The 21938-nt window shown below is 42.7% G+C and overlaps 1 protein-coding gene across 7 annotated transcripts in view; it reads right to left on the bottom strand.

Annotated features, from left to right (window-relative positions):
- The window catches only part of IDE (insulin degrading enzyme), a 229545-nt gene that overhangs the window by 157717 nt on the left and 49890 nt on the right, over positions 1-21938 (bottom strand). For all 7 annotated transcript variants that reach the window (XM_033940203.1, XM_033940207.1, XM_033940204.1 and 4 more), the window contains exons 5-9: positions 16662-16784; positions 13910-14022; positions 9603-9765; positions 8562-8654; positions 326-417 (exon numbers count right to left, since the gene is read on the bottom strand). In XM_033940203.1, coding sequence (XP_033796094.1) covers positions 326-417; positions 8562-8654; positions 9603-9765; positions 13910-14022; positions 16662-16784 — 584 coding nt within the window. The remainder of the gene's footprint in view (positions 1-325; positions 418-8561; positions 8655-9602; positions 9766-13909; positions 14023-16661; positions 16785-21938) is intronic.

Here is a 21938-nt window from a genome sequence, read left to right as displayed (position 1 = left end):
GCTCATTAGCTTCCCTCCAGCATTCTATCATAGGCGAAAATAACCCCTTCAAAGTGACTTCAACATTTAATTGAATTCAAAAAGTGCAAGCAACACTTATCTTTGCTTCAGGACAGCGTGAAAATTTCATAGCATGATGCAGGCCCTAATAGGACTTCCTCACAAAAATAGCCGACGAAGACCAACGTTTCATGATTTGAAAATCATTTCATCAAGGCTTTTCAGTGTAATGACGCTGAGAGTCTTACAATAGTACATAAATTACCACCTCATGCTTACAATCAAAGTTCTGAATTCTTAGTATAAAGGCAAATACTGACAATACCTTGCATTCTTGGAACACCCATTCTTGAGGTCCTTCTGTACGAAGCTTTTGGATATACTGAAACATGTGAAAAATGATGTCTTCAATGTGTACTGAAATAAAAACAAGATTTTATGCCTGGATTTGGATTCTTTTAAAGTAAAGAAAACAGATCATCAACTCCCGTGGATATTTAAAGATTCACATTTGTGTACAGAGCATAGCTCTGTCTTTTAAAGGACTGTATGCGAAAGACCCCCTTTTTCCCATTTTATTCTTATTACTGATGGAACATCTTTGAACTGGTATAACTACAAAGGGTTTTGTTATATCATTCTCCCATTTTGTACCATAACATAACAAATTCACTTTTATACCGCGGTAACCTCTCAGTTCAACACAGTTAACAACAATCAAGAGACTGTACAAACACAGTGTATTATAATCACATTCAAAAGAATTTGTCAAATAAGTAGGTCTTTAGCATTTTTCTAAAGGAAAGATATGAGTTAGAGTTTGTTATAAGGACAGAAAAAGGTTTATCTGTTTTCTCAGTAGATAATGCTCATCTAGTCTGTCTCATTGGCTCGAAACATCAGAGTCACCTTTGACTCATCTCTTTCCTTCTCTTCATATATCCAACAGACCACCAAAACTTGTTTCTTTCTCTACACCATTGCTAAAATTCAATCTCTCTTTTCTGAGCACACTGCCAAAATCCTCATCCAAGCTCTTGTCACCTCTGGCTTGGATTACTGCAATGTGCTTCTCGCAGGTCTTCCGCTAAGCCATCAATCTGTTCAGAATTCTGCTGCGTGCCTCTTATTCTGTCAGTATCATTATGCTCACATTACCCCTCTCCTCAACAATTGCTTCATTGGCTCCCTATCCGCCTCCACATACAATTCAAACTCCTTTTACTGACATACAAGTGGATTCATTCTACAGCTCCTCAGTATCTCTCCTACCTTGTCTCTCCCTATACTCTGCACCGGCAGCTTTGTTTTTCAGGCATCTCTCTTGTCGATGCCTTTCTCCTGTACTGCCAAATCCCGACTCCGTCCCTTCTGTCTTGCTGTGCCTTACTCCTGTCAGACTCAGCACATAGGGCCCCATCTCTTATGGTGTTCAAATCCAGGCTATAAACCCACTTTTTTCAAGCTGCTTTTATAACCTACCCTCCCAACCTGTAAAGCACCTATATCTGTTGCCATTCCTCTTTACTTCTCTATCTCTAGTCGCTTAGGTTTATACATGTTACTTATGTGAGGAAATATTTGTCCTATGTCCATCTTAATTAGATTGAAAGCTCTTTCAAGCAAGGACTCACTCTTGCGTGTTTGTTTTATAGCACTGTATGCATCTGATAGCATTTTATAAATAAAAAATCTACTATAATAAAACGCTAAGCGTGCATGCGCACTCTTACCTGCGTGTTCCCTGATCTGTATGTCTGTGGCAGGTAAGAGTACACATGCGCGCTTAGGGTTCTATTCTAACAACTGGCAGCAGGTAACACACTGTGACCCCCCCCCCCCCACCGGCGCCGACCCTACCCGGCACACCCAAAACCCCGTTGACCCTCCCAGCCGAACCTCCCACTGCGAGATGAACATAAACCTCCCGGCTCCAGCAGCGTCCGAGGCACAGTAAACACGCTGTTTCGCGGCCTTCTACTGGCCTGATTTCCTCTGACGCGTCCCTGATGACATCATCAGAGACGCGGCAGAGGAAATTAGGGCAGTAGAAGGATACCAAGCAGCATGTTTACTGTGCCTCAGATGCTGCTGGAGCCGGGAGGTCTATCGGCCATCTAGCGGTGGGAGGGTCGGCTGGGAGAGTCAACGGAAGTTTCAGGTGTGCCGGGTAGGGTTGGCGCCGAGGGGGAGGGGTGTTAAATGGAAACACACTGCTCAGGGGGATGGGAGGCAGGCAGGCTGGCATCGGGGGTGGGGGGTTAAATGGAAACATGCTGCTCAGAAGGATGGGAGGCAGGCTGGCATCAGGGATGGGGGGTTAGATGGAAACATGCTGCTCAGGGGGATGGGAGGCAGGCAGGCTGGCATTGGGGGTGGGGGGGGGGTAAATGGAAACATGCTGCTCAGGGGGATGGGAGGAAGGTAGGCAGGCTGGCATCGGGGGGGGGGGAACAAAGTCTGGAAGATAGTGATGGGGACATAGGAAGGAGGCACTGGGGGCACTAAGGCCATAGAAAGGGGCACTGAGGGCACTAAGGACATAGGATGCACTGAGGGTACTAAGCAGGTCAGAGGCACTGGAGGCATTAAGGACACAGGAAGGAGGCACTGGGGGCACTAAGGACATGGGAAGGAGGCACTGGGGGCATTATGGACACAGGAAAGAGGTACTGGGGGCACTAAGGACATAGGCAGGAAGCACTGAGGGCACTAAGGACATAGGGAGAGACACAGACAGAAAAAAAGAGACAGACAGGCAGCGTCCAAGGAAAGAGAGACAAAGAAAATTTTCCGAATCTTTTAATTAAATCAAATGGTAGTTTCAGGATTCACCAAATAAAGCAAAATTTCATCTATTTTCTTATGAGATGTGATGTGTCTGTATCGCAAATTAATGGTATCCTAACATCAGGGACCTATTACTCATTCACTTCTTCTTGGAGTACTACAGCTCCAAACACTTCTATACCTTAGGTCAGTGTTTCTCAACTTCAAGCCAAGTACTCCCTAAGCCTAACAAATACCAACCGAGTACCCTGCCCAAGCTCCGCCCCAGACCCCACCCTCCATAATAATAGTACTAATTGTAACACAATTTCCTCTATCCATTTTTCGTATACACACAATATAATCTTATTAATACATAATGGTAACCACAAAATTTTTTTTTTTTTTAAACCCACAAAAAAAAAAACAACAAAATACACTATATGCACAGAAAATGTTAATTATCATTTATATGTCTCCCCCCCCCCTCTCTCTCTCACGGTCCATCTGCCTTGAGAGATCCAGGCATCTCTCCCACCCCCTCTACTGCCACATCCAACATTTCTCTCTCTCTCTCATCATAAGAACATAAGCTGTGCCTCTGCTGGGTCAGACCTGAAGTCCATCATGCCCAGCAATCCGCTCACACGGCGGCCCATCAGGTCCAGGACCTGTATACTAGCCCTCTATCTATACCCTTCTATCCCCTTTTCCTTCAGAAAATTGTCCAATCCCTTCTTGAAATCCAATACCGTCTGCTCACACGGCGGCCCATCAGGTCCAGGACCTGTATACTAGCCCTCTATCTATACCCTTCTATCCCCTTTTTCCTTCAGAAAATTATCCAATCCCTTCTTGAACTCCAATACCGTACCCTGTCCTATCACTCCCTCTGGAAGCGCATTCCAGGTGTCCACCACCCGTTGGGTGAAGAAGAACTTCCTAGCATTGGCTCTGAATCTGTCTCCTTTTAATTTTTCAGAATGCCCTCTCGTTCTTGTAGTTGTCGAAAGTTTGAAGAATCTGTCCCTCTCCACTTTCTCTATGCCCTTCGTGATCTTATAAGTCTCTATCATATCCCCTCTAAGTATCCGCTTCTCCAGCGAAAAAAGCCCCAGTCTCTCTAATCTTTCAGCGTATGAAAGGTTTTCCATACCTTTTATCAAACGCGTCGCTCTCTTCTGAACCCTCTCGAGTATCGCCATATCCTTCTTTAGGTACGGCGACCAATATTGTACGCAGTACTCCAGATGCGGGCACACCATTGCCTGATACAACGGCAGGATAACTTATTTCATTCTGCTTGTAATACCCTTCTTGATTATTCCTAGCATTCTATTTGCTTTCTTAGCAGCCGCTGCGCATTGTGCCGATGGCTTCATTGTCATGTCCACTATTATCCCCAAGTCCCTTTCTTGGGAACTCTCACTCAATAACAGTCCTCCCATTGTGTAGCTGTACCTCGGGTTTCTGTTTCCTAAGAGTAAGACTTTGCATTTCTCTACATTGAACTTCATCTGCCATCTCGTCGCCCACTCCCCTAATTTGTTTAGATCTCTTTGTAAATCTTTGCAGTCTTCTTTAGTCCTAGCCCCATTGAATAGCTTGGTATCATCTGTGAATTTTATTACTTCGCTCTTCGTCCCCGTTTCTAGATCATTTATAAATACATTGAATAGCAGCGGTCCAAGCACCGACCCCAGCGGTCCAAGCACCGACCCCAACCTCTCGTGACCTTCCTCCAGTCCGAGTAGTGGCCCTTCACTCCTACCCTCTGCTTTCTTCCCGCCAACCAATTCCTGATCCATCTGTGTACGTCTCCTTCTACCCCATGGTTCTTTAGTTTCCAAAGTAGGCGTTCATGGGATACCTTGTCAAAGGCTTTTTGGAAGTCTAAGTATACAATGTCTATGGGGTCCCCTTTGTCCATCCGTTTGTTAATTCCTTCGAAGAAGTGCAGTAAGTTCGTCAGGCACGATCTTCCCTTGCAGAAGCCATGTTGGCTTGTTTTCATAAGTTTATGCCTCTCTAGATGCTCCTCGATGCTATCTTTTATCAGCGCTTCCGCCATTTTCCCCGGAACCGAGGTCAGACTTACCGGTCTGTAGTTCCCCGGGTCACCTCTCGATCCCTTTTTAAAGATGGGCATAATCACGCCTGTTTTCCTCCTTTAGTTCTTTCAATACTCTTGGGTGGATTCAGTCCGGGCCCAGCAATTTGTCAGATTTTAATTTTTCTATCTGCCTGTGTACATCCTCAAGGCTTACTTCCATGGATGTTAATTTTTCTGCTTGGTCTCCTTTGAAGATTTGTTCAGGTTCCGGTATGTTGGATGTGTCTTCTTTTTTAAATACTGACGAAAAGAACATGTTTAGTCTTTCCGCCACTTCTTTCTCCTCCTTCACCACTCCCTTCCTATCTCCGTCATCCAGCGGTCCCACCTCCTCCCTAGCTGGCTGCTTCCCTTTAACATATCTGAAGAACGGTTTGAAATTTCGTGCTTCCCTGGCTAGCCTCTCTTCATGTTCTCTTTTTGCTTTTCTAACCACGAGGTGACATTCTTTTTGATACTTCCTGTGTTCATTCCAGTTCTCCTCGGTTTTGCCCTTTTTCCATTTCTTGAATGAATTCTTCTTATCCCCTATTGCTTTCTTCATTTCTTTAGTTATCCACGCCGGGTCTTTTGTTCGGCTCTTTTTGCACCCTTTTCTGAATCTGGGGATATACCGATTTTGTGCCTCACTTACCATGTCCTTGAATAAAGACAAGGCTTGCTCTACAGTCTGCCATTTCTTTATGTTGTTCCTGAGTTTCTTCCTTACCATTACCCTCATTGCTTCATAGTTTCCTTTCTTGAAGTTAAAAGTTGTCGCTGTGGTTCTCTTTCCCTTTGGTATTTCTACTTCAACTTTGAATTTGATCATGTTATGATCGCCGTTTCCCAACGGTCCCACTACTTCCACGTCTTTTGCAGGTCCTCTTAGCCCATTAAGGATTAGATCCAGAGTGGCATTTCCTCTCGTCGGATCATGTGCAGCATTTTTCACCACTGCCCACCAGCCCTTTGCCCATGTCTCCTATCACCCTTCTCCAGCACAATGCCACATTTATCCCTCCATCACTATGTCCAACATTCCTCCCCCTTGCATCCACTTCAATCTGCCCTCTGCACCACCATATCCAACATTTCTCCATCTCATCCTTCTATTCCCCATGGGGCTCATAATCAAAATGGAAATACATCTAAAAACTGGCCTAAATTGGCACTTGGATGATCAGTAAGACAAGTCGTCCAAGTGCCAATAATCAAACCGGGTTTTAGACGTATCTAAAAATGACTGCCTTTTCAGTGCTGTTGTACAACCAGAGCTAAAAGGGGCGTTTTAGGAGGAGTGGTGAGAGTGGGATTTGGGCAGGACGTTGGCTGATCTAAACTTAGTCATACTGCAGGTATAACTGAAAGTTTAACGAGGCTGCCTGGACGGAACTTGCACGTTGTGACTTAGGCCATATAAAACCAGGTCTAAGTGCCAAAAAGGTATCCAAAGTGACCAGATAAGCACTGCAGACACAAAAAACAGACCCCCAACACACTGCCCCAGTGATCACTGACCCCCCCCCAACACCATAAAAATCGGAATAATAACGTACATACCTGCCTCCAGAACATCAGCACCTGGCATAGCAAAGCCTAGTAGAGCAGCACAGAGGTGGTTTAAGTAGTGTGGGAGGTGGGCTAGTGAACCATAGAGAGGACCCAGGCCCTTAAGCCACTCTAACCAATGCATTTATGGTGGAACATGTGCACAAACCCCCAAACCCTATTGTACTGCCATATAGGTGCCACCTGCAGCCGTGAGGACTACTGGGGTGGTAGACAGGTGGGTCTAGTAGGTTTTGGGAGTGTTCTGCGGGACTCACCATGATCTATAAGGGAGTTATGGTGAGATGGTTATGTGGCACCCTTTTTGTGAAGTTCGCAGCAGTGCCCTGTAAGGTGCCCCACTACTCTGTTGCCATGTTTAGGTGTCCAGTCCATTACTTTGCTGGCCCCTCTCCCAAATCCAAAAGGTCCTTTTCTAGGCATTTTTGACTTGGATGAATTTTTGGACGAGAAAGGGGTATAAAGATAGACGACTTAGCGGTCTGGGTGATCAAACAGCTGGATGTACAGTTAGACGACTCTCTAAAACCAAAATATTTTGGCCGCATTTTTTGAGAATGGACTTTGGGCGACTAGCAATTTAGGCCCAAAACGGATTTAGACGTTTCTTTCGATTATGCCCCTCCATGCATCTCTACCTCACTCTTTTCTATGCCCAATTTTCCTTTCTTCCTTGTCCCATGTGCACCATCTCCCACTCACACACTCATGCCCATCAATTTTCCCTTTCTATTCCCTCCTCCCTATGTCTCAAGTTAGTGCCTCCATGTTCATGCCCCTTCACTTCCTTCTGTGTCATTCATGCCCCCCCCCCGCAAGCTGACCCATCCACAGAAGCCGCAGGGGATCCCTACCTGCCCCTCGCTGAAGCCGCCATCACCGATCACTCCCTGCCTCCTTGTCTGTCAGCCCTTTGAGCCAACCCTGCCAACTTGACTGAGCTGACACTCTCCACCCCCCCAGCAGCAACTCCGTGCAGGGACGGGCCACGGCACGTGCAGCGACTCACACACTGCCGGCTCACAAACCTTCCCCCTGACGTCAATCTTTATGTCGGAGAGAAGATTCCAGGCCAGCCAGGCAGTGATTGGCTGGCTGGAAACCTTCTCTCCGACATCAGAATTGACTTCAGGGGGAAAGGCTTGTGGGCTGGCCGCATGTGAGTTGTGTAATGCACCACCCCTGGGCACTGGCCTTATGAAAAGGAGTCTCACTCATAAGAAGAACAGTACCTGTTTTTCACATGTTCTCAAGGGACTCTATTCCCATGGTATGCCTCATATGGTTTGTTTACCACTCTTAGAAGTTGCCAAGGGAACAGAGCACACCCTGAGGTGGTAAACACAGGGCTTCCAATTTGAAGGCCCTAAACTTTATGGCCCTGGGGGAAATCCAACTACAAAAGAAGCAGATGAGATATCTCAGTTGGGCTCAAGGCATCAGCACCATCTGTAACCAATATCTTTGCCTAGGAGAGGTATTTAGTAAACCCCAGGTTGAAGTCCAATAGTGGGAACCATCATGTTTTGAGGAATTTGTTCAAAAAGGAGCTTTCAGAGAGAGAGAGAGAGAGAGAGAGAGAGAGAGAGAGAGAGATCCATATCTGGCACAACTACAGAAGATCGAATAAAGAAGAGCAGAAAGGCAACTGCTTTATGGAGATTAATGTGAATGTTCAGAAAAGAGCTTTACAGTTCAACTTGGTTGGTTTACAGCAGTGGTCTCAAACACGCGGCCCGGGGGCCACATGCGGCCCGCCAGGTATTATTTTGAGGCCCTTGGTATATGTATCATAATCACAAAAGTAAAATAAAACAGTTTTTTGATCATATGCCTCTTTAACTATAAATTACAATATTATTATTAAAACTTAGCCAAAAGGAAAGATTTATAAACTATAAAGAGTTTTACCTCATGCAAAATTGTCATTTCTTTAATAAGACAGTAACTATTTTTTCTGAGGCCCTCCAAGTACCTACAAATCCAAAATGTGGCCCTGCAAAGGGTTTGAGTTTGAGACCACTGGTTTACAGCAATTAAAATTTCCAAATGGAATGTGAATCAAACTGCACGGTAGAATACATGGCTTTATCCACTTCTAAATTTAGAATCTGAAATATTCACTTACAAAGTCCTTCCTCAGTCAAATCTACATTGATGATGAAAAACATAAATCCTTTAGCACCTTCCTTTTGTCCTCCAACCAATGTATTTACCCAACCTATAAAGACAAAAACAAATCAAATACAGTAACTGCTAAAAGTTTGTATTATCTGTTATAAAATAGTTAAGTACCCGATATTATATAGTATCACTAGACAATATATCTCAAGTTTACTTACAGAATATACAGTAGCTATGCTATACATATTTGAATTTATACAATGAGCTTTTGTATTTAAAGTTGCACAAAATATTGTAATAAAGAATGCCAGTTTATTATTGCGCCATCTTACAGTAAACTTCCTAATTTCAAATTTCTGTTGCTGTGAGAGTTAGTTTATTATTGCAACAGAGGATTGGAAATCTTGCTACCGAGCTTAAAATCTAGAAGCCAAGCTATGAATGAGTTAATTTCATCAGTTTTATTAATTTCTCATACACATAATGCTTGGGAATATTTTTGTTAACGATTTTTAAGTTTTCCAAAACTACTCCAAGGTAACAAATTCTAGTTTCACATGGTCAAAAATTAAATTCAACACTGGCTCTAGTTAAGTGGAATAAGACAACTGCTAAAAAAGCATTTCATTTAATTTAATTTTCAGATATAAAGTTTTTTAAAAAATAGAACTTTATTCCTCTATATAGATTACAGAGATATTTATTTTGAAACTTTAGATTACTTGGTTCAACAAGATGCCATGAATACCTTGAACTGACCTACCACTGATTTTGCACTGTGAGCCCACTTTGGACAGAAAAAGTACCTGCAAATAAGTGTACAGCACTGTATATGTATAGAAATGGTTAGTAGTAGTAGATCTAAGTGGCTTGTGCTAACAATTAGCATAACAAATTCTAAAAGCATTTGGACAGATCACATCCATTGCTAGAGGCTGATTTTTAGTTGAATTTGTATTTAAATCCACTCTTCAGTTTTACATAATTCTGACTTGCCTGTCTCAGAATAACTAAGTCCACAAATTTTCTCCAGGAGCAGGCTTACCTTTTGATTTGAGTTCTGACAAAAGACTTCCAGGACCTTCATGTCCAATAAGATGTCCAAGATAATGACCAGGGTTTGATTTGTAGTACCTCTGAAGGTCTGGTATTGGGAATGTGACATAAAGATTTCTGATGTCCTTTACAGGCACCACCTTGTAAAGTTGCTGTGAAAAGGAAAAGCAGTAAATTGGTATCTTTAATTTCATGCTGTCACTTAACATGTGTATATGTATATCATTGCTTCTGGCAGAATTCTGTGCAAACCTTCCATTCTGCACCCGTCCCCTCTTTCTCCCCCATGCCTGAATGGCTTCTTTCTTCTGACCGACTGATTTCGCCCCCCCCCCTTCCCCTCCAGTGAGATCAGATATACCTGTGGGCCTCTTAGAGCAGCGGCAGCCAGCAGAGGCAGCCAGCTCCATCAGGGCCTTCCCTCTGCTGCATCACTTCTTGTATATGGATGATGTGGCAGAGGGCGGTTCCCGACGGGGCCTGCTGCAAGCAGCATGTTCACAGCGCTGCTTCTGCTACCATCGCTGCTGCATCTCCGAGAGGCCCGCAGGTATGTACTCTCACGGGATGGAGGGGGGGCAGTCAGAGGGTGAAAGGCCAAACCCGCATGGAGAGAAGGAGGCCAAGGAGGGGAATCAGGATGCAAGTAAGAGAGGGGTGGAATTCAGTGGGAGACTGTGGTTTTGGAGAAACACTCTCTGATTATCATAACTTCCACGGATGCCCTGATAGCCTCATGGGTTTGAGAATTCTAGAATAGAGAATGACATGGGTACAGATCCCCACAGTTAACTGCAGGGCAGGGACAGAACCCATGGGGCAGGGATGGAGAAAGAGCCTACAGGGACTGAGCAGGGACAAAGCCTGTGTGGACAGGAACAAACTTCGTCCCCATGTCATTCTCTATTAAACTTGAGAATAGTATCAATAAGTAAAAACTTAACACATCTTAGATTGGCAGCTGAATTCAACAATTAAAAAAAAAAAATTAAAAAAAATCTTCAGAAGCTGATTTTGGATTTAAATGAACTACTGTTAAATAACATTTGTGTCTTGTCTGCCTTTGATGTGGCAACAAGAGTCTTGTCTGCCGATCAGACTCCTGCCACCTGCAACATTCTTCCATCTTGTGCCCAGCTGCTCAAGCATCTTACTACAACAGATTCATTCATCATTACTGGTATCAAGGAACATTTCCAACATTTAATAGACAGAGGGCCTGATTCTGTAAACAGTGTTTAATTTAGGCAGCAGTAGGTGCCCTACCTAGAGTAGGCGTGATAATTCCATCTACAGCAAGGCACCTAACTGTGCCCAAGGTCAAAGAAGGGGTGGTTAGAGGTGGAGATGACCTCAGGTGCTGTTAGGCATGCTTCTCAAAAGAACTTAGGCGTTTGCAATGTAGACCAGTAAAACTCTGGCCTATATTACCAGCGCCTAAGTATTGCGATAGGCACTGTTAGCCGTGATTCTTTAAACAGTGCCTAAGCATGAATAACACACAACCAGTGCCTTTTTGTAGACAGCTGCTGATTTAGGCACACCGTTTACAGCAGTGGTTCCCAACCCTGTCCTGGAGGAACACCAGGCCAATTGGGTTTTCAGGCTAGCCCTAATGAATATGCATGAAGCAAATTTGCATGCCTATCACTTCCATCATATGCAAATCTCTCTCATGCATATTCATTAGGGCTAGCCTGAAAACCCGATTGGCCTGGTGTTCCTCCAGGACAGGGTTGGGAATCACTGGTTTACAGAATCCAGCCCTTATTTTCCTGCATCCACTACATAGTTTAGATTCTCTTCTACACCCATGTCTGAAAGACAATCCAATTACCTTCACAGATGATGTAAAAACATAGGCAATGGAATCTTTGGAAAGGTTGTAGCAAAATCAGATCGAAATGGAAGGCTCTATTTGTGATTTATGAACAGTTGTACAGAATATTGACCCTTTTTATACTTTAATAAAAAGATTTAAATATAAAATCATAAGTGCTCGAGGCTTGTGCAAATGAGGATAAAGTCCACAGGGGTGGGGCAGGGACAGAACTTGTGGGGAAAGGGTGGGGACGGAGCCCGCGGGGATGGAGACAGAGCCTGAAGGAGAAGATGGGAATGGGGACAGAGCCTGTGGGGATGTGAACAAATTTTGTCCCCTTATCATTCTCTAATCTGAAGAGTCAGCGATATCTGCTGATGACTCTTAAGCTCAAGAAAGCAAAGTTGCTTACCTGTAACATTTGTTCTCCATAGACAGCAGGGGAAAGCAGCCACACTTGTTGGTGAAGTCCGCTGACTGAGCCTATGTGCCGGTGCTCTCCCCTAAATAAGTAAGCTTTACACTTACTGGGCATGTCCTGGAGTCTGTACTCCCACCGCTCCACCCCTCTGGATGCCAGTTTTGTCCCTAGCAATAAAAAGGATTGAAAAAGAGGGGATGGAGGCCGGGCAAGTGTGGCTGCATTCCCTTGCTGTTACAGGTAAGCAACTTTTCTTTCTCCGAAGACAAGAAAGGAATATGCAGGCACACTTGAAAAAAGGAGATGGGTGGAGGAAAAACCCTTTACAATGCAAAAAGGTTTCATAAAATCGATTGACCAAATCGAACGTCCTGTGAAAAACTCTGGTCTAAACAGTAGTGCTTCGTAAAAGTATGTACCGAGGACCAGGTTGCTGCTTTGCAAATGTCCTGAATTGGGATGGATTTTAAACTTGCTATGGAAGTAGCTGTAGCCCTTACATTATGAGCTCCAATTTTTCCAGGAGATTGTGTATCTGCCTTTGTACAGCAAAAATTGAAACACTGTGCTATCCAAGATGAGAGAGTTCTTTTAGATACTGGCTTTCCTTGGGTAACTGGATTATAAGAAATGAAAAGCTGGTTAGATTATCGTAAGGAAGCCTTTGCTCTGAGGTAACAAAGCAATGCTCGTCTGCAGTCCAATGTATGGAGCTGTTGCTCTGCTGAAGAAGAATGTGGAGGAGGGAAAAAGGCTGATAAAGTTATAGTTTGCTTGAGATGGAAATCCACTGCAACCTTAGGAAGGAATTTTGGATGAGTTCTGAGCTGTACTTTACATTACATTATGGATTTCTATTCCGCCATTACCTTGCGGTTCAAGGCGGATTACAAAATGATATCCAATAGAGAGAATATCAGGTTGTTTCCAGGGAAGATAAATAGTAGATCAGGTTTTTTTCGGGAGGTAAGGAAGGTGGTGGGAGGAAGGATGGAAGCCTGTGGTGTTAAGTCTCTTTCTTTAGTAGGAAAAAACTGAAGATAAGGATAATATGTAACCAGTGCTTGAAATTCACTAACTCTTCTGGTGGAAGTTAGAGCTGTGAGAAAAACTGTTTTCCAAGTAGGAAAAGAAAGCGAAGCAGATCCCAATGGTTCAAAGGGATCTTGCATTAAGACATCCAACACCAAATTCTGGTCCCACACTGGAGGGGTATCCCGGATGGGAGGTTTGAGATTATAAAGATCTTGGAGAAATCTGGAGATGAGCAGATGATGTGAGAGGCTTACCGTCAACAGGAATATGAAAAGCTGAGATGGCTGCCAAATGATATCGAACTGAGTTAAATTTAAGACCAGATTCTGACAAATGCAGGAGATATGACAAAATGTGTTCCTTTGGACAGTTTATAGGATTTTGATGGTGATTTTGAGGCCAGATGGAAAACTGTTTCCATTTAGTGATAGGACTTTCTAGTAGAAGGACGTTTTGCTACTAGAATAACACTTTTCACCTGCTAGGAGAGTGGAAAACATGCTAGTAATGCGCTTTCAATTTCCAAGTTGTTAAGCTGAAACTGCGAAAGTTGGGGTGAAATAACTGGCCCTGCTGTTCAGATAGAAGAAACGTATGGTCACCGAGAGGAATTGGGGGAGCATCCAGAAGGTCAATGAGGAGTGAATACCAGATTTAATGGGGCCAACAAGGAGCAATGAGGATAATTGCAATCTAATAGACATTGGAAGTGAGTTCCTGAACTGAAAAAAAGAGACCATCGAATATGTTCATGAATGATTATTCAATAAGATGGCACATGTAATTTATTTTGATTGATCCAAGGGTCCTTGTAGGAGTATATGGTATTAAATAACGAGCTAAATAGATAAGTTCAAAAAATTTAAGAACTTTATACACTGAACTAAGTATCTAATAAGTAATTCAATATGATATGGGAAGCCAGTGCTCTTTTTTCAGTAAAGGAGTTACATGATCATATTTGTGTATAGTCTTGCTTATTGTAGGGAAAATCCCATCTGAAGGGTATAAAACCTACCCTGAGATGTTCATCTTGGAAAGGGTGCTCAGGAAATTCAGGTAAAGGCACATTTTTATTCTCTACTTCTGCAAACAGCTTCACTAAAAGATCAGTCAATTCATCTAATGTTTCTAAAGAAAAGAAAAGAAACCACTGTTAAGAGATTTCATACATTTTGAGATTAGCAGTAATGAGATGTAAGCAAAGTTCCAAATCAAATAAATCAAGTGACTAACAATATACAAAGTAAATTGCTAAGTGGATAACTGCAATATTTGTTTTTAAAAACATAGGAAAATATAATGAATATCCTAAAAGTTCTATGCTTGTGGCAATTCTGTGTTTAAGTTCTGATATTCTTTATTCATACAATGAGTTCTGGATGTTATGTTTTGATTCCTAAATCAAATCACAATGTAGCAACAGTTTACCTGGCTGTAATTTTTCCATTTTCTTTTGATTAACATATAAAATTTCCACCAGCAACCCAATCCCCATGTCACTTATCAACTTGGTTTTTGCCAGAACTTTTCAACCCTTTTCCTCACCACCACTCTCTCTGAGTTTCCAAATCCAGTAAAAATTCTATCCCCTATCATCCCTGTTGGTAGGCCTTTTTCAGGCCTTATCTTCAACCTTGATTCTTTCTAGACCAATACTTAATCCAAACCAAGGAATCTTCTATTTTAACAATTATCTCTCTATGTCTCTTACTTTAGCTTATTCAAAGCCTAATACTTCTGTTAACAACTGTTTAAGGTTGTAACCATTACTCCATGCAGTAAAGCACAACCATATAGTATCATAACCACATCGAATGTCCAAGGCGGCACTAAGATAATCTTCATAAAGCAATAGCAATCGTGCTAAAAAATCAACAAAAATGACTAGGATAATGGATGATTTGGACAACTTAACTAATTTTTGTGGCTGCATGAAAGGCAACCTAGGTATTGCCCAAGTATTGGTTTTGTAAAGCAAATATGTAGAAAGACTATTTAAAAATGTAAATAAAATCAAATAGGAAGATCAAGCTTGCAACTGTAAGCAATGGTACCCAGCACTGTGGCAGATTTTAGAAATGGTTATGTCAGAGGTTACAGACAGTGATGTTAGAAATTTGAAAATCCACCAGGCATTGAGCCTTCTACTTTGCAGCATTGTTTGTTTGTTTTTTTTAGAAACATCTTCTCCTCCACATTTGGGTCAAAATTTCTTTCAAGACTGTCAAAGTGCCACAAATTTTGGCTCTTTAATATTGCATATAACCTAAAATCAATACAGCGTTTATTTATATACCATAAATACCTTGACAAAGTTCAATGCAGTTTACAAATGATAAGAAATTACAAAATTAAAACCCACATTAAATTCACTACTCATTTAACACATGTTCACTAAACAAATAAGTTTTCAAAATCCTTTAAAAATGTTTGTAATTACTCACTGAAGTTACATTGGTAAATATTTCCAATATTTTGCAGCTTAATATGCAACTGTGGAAGTGAACAACCTAGTAAGTGTTCCCCGGCGAATTGGCGGTTCCACTAATTCACGGTATTCTCCAACCGCCTCTTCCTGTACTAAAGTCAGGCTACACCAATCAGGAGCTGTGTGTCAAAGCAAGTCCTGATTGGTGTAGCCTTACTTTAGTAACAGGAAGAGGTGGTCGGAGCATACCGAGAGTGATTTTCTTCACTCGCTGGCACACCAGCTGCCCTCTCCTGCCTTTAGACAGGTGAAAATCTGTATTCGCAGTTTTTCAAAATTCACAGGGGTTCCTGGAACAGAAGCCTCGTGAATATCGGGGGGAGTACTATATACTTTATTCCCCTCACCTCTGAAAATTGGCAATGACAAAAAAAAAAAAAATATGGCTAATCAGGGACTTCCTTAGGCTACTCCCTAAGGCAGGAACCCGAGGACCTGAGCCAATCAGGGCCTAAGGCCCGCAGTTCGTCGCGGAGGCCGGAGGAGCAGGAGGGACTGAGCACCCCTCCTGCTCCCAACTTAAGGTACAGGGAGGGGGCAGAGGGTGTCGGTGTCTGTTGTCCGGTGGCAAGAGGGAATGGGCATCCCTCCTGCCATTTGTTTGGGGGAGGGGGGAAGGATAGGGGCCGATGGCAGGAGGGGTGGGAATCCCTCCTCCCATTTGTTTGAGGGGGTGGCAGGCGGGCAATTTTTTTTTGGTTCAGGGAGGGAGTGGGCGCTTTGTCGGGGGGGGGGGGGCTTTTTTCATTTTAATTGGGCAGATATTTTGCATGTGTAATACATGCAAAATATCTGTGCCATTAAAAAAAAAAGAGAGGAAAAAAAAAATTGTTGCAGTCGGGTTTTACAATCGTAAAACCCGATGCAAAATAGCCAAGCAATTGTTAGTGAATCAATCACTTGGATATTTTGCATGGGGTTTTACTCATTTGCATGGGTGGATTGGATCGTTAAATAGGCGGTGGGCCGTTTAGTGACTCAGGTGGGTAGCAGTGATTATCACTAAACCTGTGAAAACAGGTTTAGCGACGATCGTTGACTTTAGTGAATCAGGGCCTTAGATCTGCCCTATTTTAAATGGAGTTATTTTATTTTATTCTGTAACCCACGTGATCTGTTAAAGTTAGGCAGTGTAGTAAAATTGGAATAAACAAATAACACTCAAAAAAGTTGCATTTCTTAATTTGAACACTACTACAAATAAGAGTCAAGCAGCTGATAACAGAAATATAAAACTCAACTGACAGATACATACACTGCAAGCTTTATGAAATCTTACCTCGTCCCAAGACACAGACGGACATCAAATTAGAAGAATAATAAGTTGAATGGAACTTAAGAAGCTCTTGTCTTACATCAATACCTTCTTTTGTTGGCCTAGTTTCCAAAGTGAATTTGTTACCTAGATCATAAAATGCAATTGTCAGATAATTAATAACCTTGGCTGGCTTTAATAAAGCTGCGGTAGAAGTTTCTTTTACAGGCAGACAATGTAAATGCTCCGACACTCATAGAATTCTTATTAGCGTAGGAGCATTTACTTCTACTGCGGCTTTGTAAAAGGAGCCCCTTGTAATCAATACAATAAATCGAACAGCTTACAAAGCCATACTGCACTAATATATTTTATTAGCCTAGTTTTTAACTTAATACTGAAAAATTGTATTTGTCTATATTTGTTGTACAATGCTATAGCTTCTGTCTGTTTTTAATATTAATATGTGCAGACTGTTTAAACACACAAAATTTCCTGTCTCTGCAGTTTTATAAGCTTGCTTTCCTGGCTGTGGAATTCTACCACTTTAATTCTCACAGCCTGGAGGTTTTTTTTAATGGGCCTAAACTTTGAGCATGAAATAGGGTTAAGTTGGATAAAATACCCCTATACTACTTCACTTTAAAACAATCTTATGAAGTGCACAGATATACCACAATGGAAGCAACAATTTTGTTTACTGCCAAAGAAAGCCAAAAAATCAGGATTTGTTTTACTAAATATTATGAACTGATTCACTAAGGTTTTTATCCCATTCTGTGTCAGTTCCAAAATGGGCTGAACATAAAGCACAGTTACTTACCATTACAGGTGTTATCCGGAGAGAGCAGGCAGATATTCTCACATATGGGTGATGTCATCCACAGAGCCCGGTATGGACAGTATGAAAGTGAACTGTCACTAATTTTTAAGAAACTTTGTGACTGCCTGTTCTGTGCATGCGCGAGTGCTTTCCCGCCCAACGTCCACTCGTGGTACTTCAGTTCCATAAGCAAGCTAAGAAGCCAACTAGGGGAGGTGGGTGGGATGTGAGAATATCTGCTTTATGTCTCTGGATGACACATGTTACAGTAAGTAACTGTGCTTTATGCTAGGAAACAGGCAACATATTCTCACATATGGGACTCCTTAGCTTACTGCAATGGGATGGAGGGAGAGTTGGATAATGAAGGAAACAAATTTTATAATACTGCTTGGTCGAAGTGATCCTCTCTTTTGGACAAAGATTCCAGACAGGAGTGAGCATGAATGCATAAACTGAGGACCAAGTAGCTGCATTACAGATATTCCCCATGGAGTTGGGACGGAAGAATACAACTGAAGTCACAATAGCTGAGATCTTACGTGCTATCAGCGATTCCCCAAGTTGCAGTACAATGGAAAAAGAAATACAGACTGCAAGGTATGTGAAAAAGATCTCTAGGGATAGGCTGACTCAACCTGTGAGGAACGAAGAAGATGAACAGGTAAGAATAGGTTCTGCATGTAAGAGAAAAGTCAAGATTCTGTTGCAGTCCAAGGTATGAGATTCTGTTGCAGTCCAAAGTATGAAGAGCCACTCCTCCAGGGTGAGAATGAGGCTTTAGAGAGAAAGGCAGAAACACAACAATGAAATAGACTTTACATTCCATGAGCACTGTTGTCCAGAATAAAGGAGGGATACAGAAAAAGTTATCCTGGTGAAAAAGCTGTACAGGCTGGGTCTCATCCCCCACCCTGGAAGCCTAGTCCCTCGACATGCAGAAGGGATGGAGATAGCAAAGACCGCTGTCCAAGAGAGAATTTAAAGCTGTACAGAGAACAGTTGGTCAAATGAAGGGTCCAACCATTTAGTGAGAAGTTGAAGATCCCAACCTACTGGAAACTGGTGGAGGTCGACAAGACCAATTACAAAGCTGGAAACCAGAGGATAAGCAGGTTGTCGACCTGAACATGTAAATACTCACAACCCTAGAGCAAACTCTAACTGAAGTGAGGAGATGAGCTGAGTGGAAGAGGGGTAGGAATAAACTCCCAGATGAACTTATATAAAGGCTTAATAAGATAAGATAAAGAACTGAGAACAGAGAAAACCATCTCTGCCACGTCTTACAGTGTACTGTGTAGAAGATTGTTTGGACACAGCTAAAAGAGTCTGGTAGGGTGAAAAAGAAGCAGCGTCTGCTGAGGCCATCCCAAGATAAAGAGCTGAGAACAGAGAAAAACCATCTCTTCCACGTCTTACAGTATACTGTGTAGAAGATTGTTTGGACACAGCTAAAAGAGTCTGGTAGGGTAAAAAAGAAGCAGCGTCTGCTGAGGCCATCCCAAAAGGCACCAAGATGTAAAACAGACCTTCGACTCTTGAAAGATCTTTGCCAAGGCTGAAACAGAAAGAGCTGTCTGGTCCACCCAAGGGCTACAAGAAGCATGGAGGCTGATTGTACGAAAGCTCTTAGGTATGCTTTGGGGTTGGCCTTGCCTCATCTAGAAGTCTATTTCTGTTTCTTACAGTATCACCACTTTTTCTTTTTTTTTCTCAACAGCATGGAGGACTGGGGTGGATGGGGGGAGTGGTTGTTGGGTGCCTGTGGTGCGAGTGTTGAGGAGCTTTTATTTTCCGACCACCTCTTCCTGGTACTAAAGTCAGGCTACACCAATCAGGAACTGCTTTGACATGTCAGATAGCGTGTCAAAGCAGCTCATGATTGGTGTAGCCTGACTTTAGTACCAGGAAGAGGCGGTCGGAAAATATCGCGAATTACTGATAACTCGCTTGCCAGGGTCTCCTTCTTTCTTCTTTCTCCGTGCTAGCCATCCATCTTCCATCTCTGTCCTCCCCTTCCATTTCCCTTCCCTCCCCCGGAGGTCTGGCATCTTTCCTTTTTTTCAGCTCCATCCCCGCAGCTGCAGTGATGGACCCCACCATCACCAGATCCACCATCTCTCCTTTTCTCAACTATCCTTTCATCCAACATCTCTCCCTCCTTCCCTTTCTGTTCCTTCCCTCCCTAAATTACATTGTCCACCATCTCTCGCCCTCTCCTAATTTTAGACCCATTATTTCTTCCCCCTCCCTCCCCCCCAATACGGTATATGCACATCTCTTTGAACCCCCTTCTACACCAGGGCCCCTTCCCCTGAAGGCCTGCATGTTCCCTCAGTTTCCCTGAAGGCCTGCCCCCCCAAAGGCCTGCAAGTTTCCCCAGCTTCCCCCTGGCCTCCCGCTTGTAAAAGATACCGATAATTACGGCAGCCTGCAGAGAGGATCGCTGGCTGTAGCGATTCTTGCAGGCTGCCATCGGCCTCCGCAGCAGCACATTCCCTCTGCCGCGGTCCCGACCCTCCTCCGACTTCAGGGGCAGGATCGTGGCAGAGAGAACTTGCTGCTGAGGATGACGGCAGCTTGCAATGATCGCTACAGCACCGGCGATCCTCTTTGCAGGCTGCCGTAATTACCGCTATAGAACCATAATGGCAGATAAAGGCCAAATGGCCCATCTAGTCTGCCCATCTGCAGTACCCATTATCTCTTTCTCTCTCTGAGAGACCCCACGGGCCCATCTCAGGCCCTCTTGAATTCAGACACAGTCATAGCACAATAGTTTCTACCTGATGATAGGGAACAGCTATTATAGGTACACAATACTGATTTTTTCAGAAATGAATTCTACATTAAGATTCCCAGCATTATCAAATTCAAACCCACATTATTGCAGATATAAAAAATATCAGAACAAAACTTGTGTCAAGAAAAAGGATATCTGCTCCAAGAAATAAGCTTTTCACTTGGGACCGAGCAACATAATCACCTGTTTTAGGACCTCTCCCCACTCCACACACACACACACACTTCAATGTTCTCCCTAGAAATTTTTTCCAACTGGGTAGCACGAAAAAGTAGCCGGATGGGATGGGGAAAATTTAAAGGCCCCTTTACTAAGGCATGCTAGCCATTTTAACGCACGATAAATGCTAACATATCCATTATAGTTTATGGATATGTTAGTGTTTAGTGTGTGCTAAAACAGCTAGAGCGTTTTTGTTAAAAGATCCCTAAATGTGCACTATTTTTATTAGTTAATTGTTATTAATTATTTTCCAATGCTCAATATGACTTACTTTTATAAGGTTTGACACTTAGGCAGTGTTCCAGGAGCATTTAAGCCACCCTTGATAAAAAGTAATGCAGATCCTCTTATTCCGAATAACTAATAACCAGTATCAAACCTTCCATTTCTTTCAAAACTACCGTACTTGAGAGAGTGGTATTCAACCAACTTCAAACTCATGTTGAATCAGTTAATGCTTTGCATCCCCGGCAATCTGTGTTTTAAGACATAGCACAGAGGCAATAGTTCCTGCCTTAGGGCTCCTTATACAAAGCTGTGATAGCAATTCTGCCACAGCAAATGCACTGAAGCCCATAGGAATTGGATGGACTTTGGTGCATTTGCCATGGGAGAATCACTACTGTGGCTTTGTAAAAGGGACCCTTACTGAGTGAACTCCATACTAGTCACCTAGAGACCGATGTTTCCCAACTTCTTCAAGCCAAGTACCCCCTAAGTCTAACAAATACCAACTGAGTACCTCAGCTCAAGCTCCATCTCTGACCCCACCCCCATTATAATAGTACTAATTGTAATGCAATTTCTTACATTCATTTTTCATGTACACACAATATAATCTTATTAATTCATAACGGTAACCACAAAATAAAATAAAAAAAACACAAAACACACTGTATGCAGAAAAAATGTTAATTATAATTTATATTTATTTTATTTTTCAAAGCGGTCAAGGCAGATGACTTTAAAATATGCAATGTCACCTCAGTAACAACTATAGAAAAGTAGACAAATATAGTGCAAAATACAGACAACAGATTATAAATTCTCAAAACTGACACATTTCGATCCCTAAATTGAAAATAAAATAATTTTTCCTACCATTGTTGTCTGGTGATTTAATTAGTTTCTGGTTGGACTTTCTTCCGACTGTGCATCCAACATTTTTTTTCTTTCTGCCTCCTGCATGCTTCCTCTCCTCCAGACGTCATTTCCTTCCCCAACCAACATCTCTCTCTGTCCCTCCATGACTCCAACTTTTTTTCCTCTCTCCTCCACTCCTATTGACAACATGTCTTCCTCTCTCTCCCTCCTCTGTTATGATCTTGCATCTCTCTGTTCTACCTCAGGGTCTCTTCCCCCCCATTTCTTCAGTCTGCATCTCCCATAGTCCAGCATCTGCCACCTGTCTTACCCCTTTGGTCCAGGCCTCTGTCTTTCTTCTGCTTAC

Source organism: Geotrypetes seraphini, chromosome 4, assembly GCF_902459505.1.
Source record: "Geotrypetes seraphini chromosome 4, aGeoSer1.1, whole genome shotgun sequence".
In the NCBI taxonomy this organism is placed as follows: Eukaryota; Metazoa; Chordata; class Amphibia; order Gymnophiona; family Dermophiidae; genus Geotrypetes; species Geotrypetes seraphini.
This window is presented reverse-complemented; position numbering and strand designations above follow the sequence as displayed.